Source organism: Oryzias melastigma, linkage group LG3, assembly GCF_002922805.2.
Source record: "Oryzias melastigma strain HK-1 linkage group LG3, ASM292280v2, whole genome shotgun sequence".
NCBI lineage: Eukaryota > Metazoa > Chordata > Actinopteri > Beloniformes > Adrianichthyidae > Oryzias > Oryzias melastigma.
In genome coordinates, this window is record NC_050514.1 from 35234499 (window position 1) to 35238708 (window position 4210).

The 4210-nt window shown below is 50.5% G+C and overlaps 1 protein-coding gene across 2 annotated transcripts in view; it reads left to right on the plus strand.

Annotated features, from left to right (window-relative positions):
* Positions 1 to 2732, plus strand: part of lmnl3 (lamin L3) — a gene marked incomplete at its 5' end in the record, with an annotated part of 8099 nt that extends 5367 nt beyond the window's left edge. Inside the window, 6 exon segments of one of the 2 annotated variants that reach the window (XM_036211390.1) lie at positions 72 to 279; positions 577 to 684; positions 757 to 873; positions 938 to 1057; positions 1958 to 1995; positions 2084 to 2732. In XM_036211390.1, coding sequence (XP_036067283.1) covers positions 72 to 279; positions 577 to 684; positions 757 to 873; positions 938 to 1057; positions 1958 to 1993 — 589 coding nt within the window. 2 annotated transcript variants of the gene reach the window in all.
* Between the last annotated feature and the right edge of the window lie 1478 nt (positions 2733 to 4210).

Here is a 4210-nt window from a genome sequence, read left to right on the forward strand (position 1 = left end):
TCAGGGGGGCAGGGCGCCGTGAGGTCAGGAGTTCGTCTCAGCCGACTCCAGTACGGTCTCCTGTCGTCCAGGTTGCAGCTGTCCCCCAGCCCCTCCAGCCACGCCGCCGTTCCTCGCGTTCAGGAGCGCCGTAAACTCCGAGGGAGGAAGCGGAAACACGAAGAAGCTGGCAGGAGTTCTCCTGCCTACAAGATGTCCCGCCGATCCGTGAGGACGGAAGCCGTGACGGTGACCGAGGTGGACGGGAAATACGTCAGAATCAAGAACAACTCCGACAAGGTGAGACTGAGACCAACAGGCCTACCTGCAGCCGCTGAGACGGCGTGGAGAACAAGCTCCGCCCAGGTGGGACACAGTCCTCACTCCGGCCAGGTTCGGTTGTTCTGGACGGTCTCCTCCATGGAGAGACGACCTTCAGACGTCCTGCTGCTCCTCCTGAGGCTGAGATGTGCTGGGAAGGTCATCACACCAGTGAAGATGGCTCCTCCTCCTCCTGTTTCCATGGAAACCATCAGAAGCATCAAAGCTTAAACAGATTCCTTCTGAAGATTCTGATGTTGGTCTCTCCTCCTCCAGGAGCAGCCCCTCGGCGGTTGGGTCGTTCGCCGCGTACATCCAGACTCTGGAGACGTCTCCTTCCAGTTCCCCCCCTCCTTTGTCCTGGCTGGGGGGCGGAGCCTCACAGTGAGTACTGCAGGCAGACCGTCAGACCGACCTCCTGATGAGACCGACCTGCAGCTGCTGCTGTCCCGTCAGATCTGGTCATCAGGAGCGGCACAGGAGGCGGAGCCTGGGGACGCGGTACTGGAGAACCACAGCTCCTGGGGGGCCGTCGCCGACTTGAGGGTCGTCCTTCTGAACCCCAACCACGAGGTGGGTGGAGATCGTCCTCCAGAACCGTGACGGGCCGCGACACCAACCGGTTCCTGTGCCGCAGGAGGTGTCCGCCTGCTGGCTGAGCGTCCAGACCACAGACCAGGACGACCCGGAGGACGGCGGCCTCGACTTTGACGACGTCTTCATAGCAGGAAGTGACGGGCAGCGCTTCCACCGGCAGGTAAACGCACCTGCTGAACCCAGAGGCGGGTTCCGTTTCTTTTAACCACCAGATTTGATCCGATCAGTCGGAGACTTGATCCAGCCCAGATCCACGTCCTGTGGATGCTCTTTCCTTGATGGTAAATCCTCGTTCCTGTTTCAGCTGCTGATCGTCCTCACAGCGACGTTGGCGTGATAGTCAGACTGCAGAGAACTTCTGTAGTTTTTGGCTTTTTTTTAAAGCTATCTTTAAAGGGTAACCAAACAGGGAAGTTGGAGGCTGACTCCGCCCATAGCTGAAATGTGAAAATCCAGTCAGGGGGGCGGGGCTTGGCGAACAGGACTGTTACCATTACTGCAGCTGCAGATCATGATGTCAGACTTCTGAAACTTACATGGTTTGACCAATCACAAAGTTCAAGTGTAATACCTCCATTCAACCTGTAGGGAGCAGCACACAGACGGGTTTTGACTATTTTCAAGAATTAAACAATATAAATTAAATTGATCAAACATTTGTCAATGACTAACAGACAGCACTCATAGAGGCCAACAGACAAAAAAGTTGATTTAGGCTCCGCCTACTTTTACTGAGGCACCTGATTGGTCAGTTTATCACTTGAGTAATTGAATAGATGTTAAAGTATCAGATCCAGAATGTTGGTTCTGACCAACAGAATGACTGATAGCAGCAGGTTCTCTTTAGAAGTCTGAAGGATTCTGGTTTCATCAGGTACTTCCTGTTTGGAACATGGAGGGGGGGGGTGAGGTGGACATAAACCAGCGATCTGATGATGTTTGGGTCGGGCGCCCCAAAATGTTCTCTGCTGTGGTCACGCCACATGAAGGTCAACCAAATGAAGGTGACCCCTCCCCCTCATGAAGACTTTCTGCTGACCGTCCTCCTTTCTCCCAACAGGATCTCTCCAAGGAGGCCAGCTGTTGCGTCATGTGATGTTAAGTGTTAATAAAGTTTATTTTTGAATGATTGAAGTGTTTTCTCTGACGGCTTCAGAAAACTGTTTCTGCTCGTCTTGACGTTTAGCGGGAACTCTCATGTCTGGTGAGGGCGGAGCGTCCACTGACGCTCTGAGGACGTTCCAGGAGTCTTCATGACCGTGTGGGCGGAGCTTCCACTATGATGTTCCAGGAGTCTTCATGACCATGTGGGCGGAGCTTCCACTAGGACGTTCCAGGAGTCTTCATGACCGTGTGGGCGGAGCTTCCACTAGGACGTTCCAGGAGTCTTCATGACCATGTGGGCGGAGCTTCCACTGGGACGCTCCAGGAGTCTTCATGACCGTTCGTCTGCCGTCAGAGGAAATGCTGCTGGTCTGATACACGGCTGCAGGGGGCGCTGCAGCTCTTCCTCGGTCTGAATGTTGGTCTCTGAATCTTCAGTCTGTTTCTGTGGAGAACACAGATGCTCTGAGGGGGAGGAGCTTCAGGCTCGTCACACCTGCTGGTCTCGTGTGAATGAGCCCGACAGCATTGATCGGTGGTGAACGGAGGATCTTTGTAAAGTCTCTGGGCCTAATGCGGCGGTGACCTTTGACCTCGACTAACAGAGGCTTCAGGGTCTCAATACCAGACTGGCAGCAAAGACTGGAATCAAACCTGCAACCTCCAGAGCAGAGGTCGGCCGCTCCAGCACAGCCCCCATGTTATCCCCCTCCAATGAAAATCCTGTTTTTTCAGTTTCTAACATGTCTGTGGTGCTTTTCTTCTGAAAGAGAAAATGTAATAAATCATTGTTTGTATTTCTCCTTTAAGTCGCTGTGACCCAACGTCCCTGAGGACTAACATGGTCACGATAGCTGGCCCGGATGCGGCGTCGGGCCCGCCTCCGTGCTGTAAGGGATTGTAATTCAGTGACGAGTTATACAGACGTTAGGTTTCATTATTTCATAGGATCGGAGGAGAAAATGGACTGGATTTATTGGTCACAGTAACATCAGGAATTATTCGATTATTTGTGGAAAGAGACATTTTTCAACTGGACGGAGGAAGAATCAGTTTGGTAAGAAGTTTTTTTTTTTTTTGAAGGATGCAGTACACACTTTCACCAGTAGGTTAGGATGATGTTTTACATATTTATATGTGACGAGCAGAAAAAGAGATTCATGTCGTGAAGATGCACGTTATTGCATTGCCCGCTGGTACTCTAATTGCGTCCAAGACAGGATTTTTTTAAGTTGGCCTCACGTATTCAAAGTGAAACTGAAAGGTAAAGTCCCATCAGCTGTCACATGTTGTCCTCGTTTGATCCAACCCGCGGAGGAGCGCCGCTGCTGCTGCAGCTCCGCTCAGGATCCACCGGGTGGTTTAACCGGACACCGGAACCGTTCTCCAGAACGTAACCCTTCGTCTGCATATAACATCGTCACCACTGCTGCACACATTTAGACACTGAGTAGACCCTCTCTGTATTCTAGCATTTGATTAGATTTCTTGTTCAGGTGAATTCAACAATCAGCATGAAATCAGTTCTGATCTCCAGCTAGTGCTGCTGCTGCAATGCAGCCTAAATGATCATGTTTATTATTTTTTCATGTGTGTCTCGCTAGCATGTCTGGGACAGGGTAAGGGGCGGGGTTAGGCAGCTCAGCACCATAAGCCACGCCCACACAGAGGGATTTTTGGAAAAGAAGGCTTCAGACCAACAGGAAAAATGGCTTTTTAGGACATTTAGGATGTGGAATTGTTGTTAAAAACTCCCCAGTCCTCATTAAAACCCCACTGGGGACGTTTAAAGAAAATAAAAAGATGTTGTAGGGGGACTTTAAATTTAGTAGAAGATGTTGTTTTCTCTGTTTCCAGTCATCCAATTACAGGTTTATTAGGTCAAATGTGTCACTGCAGATGATGATGATGATGATGATGATGATGGTGATGATGGTGATGATGATGATGATGATGATGATGATGATGATGATGATGATGATGATGATGATGCAGGGATACCAGGGAAGAATACCCCGCCCCCTAAAACTGTTACACTGAGAGAACATTAAGTATTTTATGACGTCATGCATGCTCGTCATCCTAACATCCTTCTACAGAGCGACCCTCCAGTCACTCGGTTCTACAGAACCACAGTTCCTCTGGCTTCAGAGCGTCTTCAGGACCAGCAGAAGTTATTGGTTTTCTGTCACCTGAAGAGGGCGGGGTT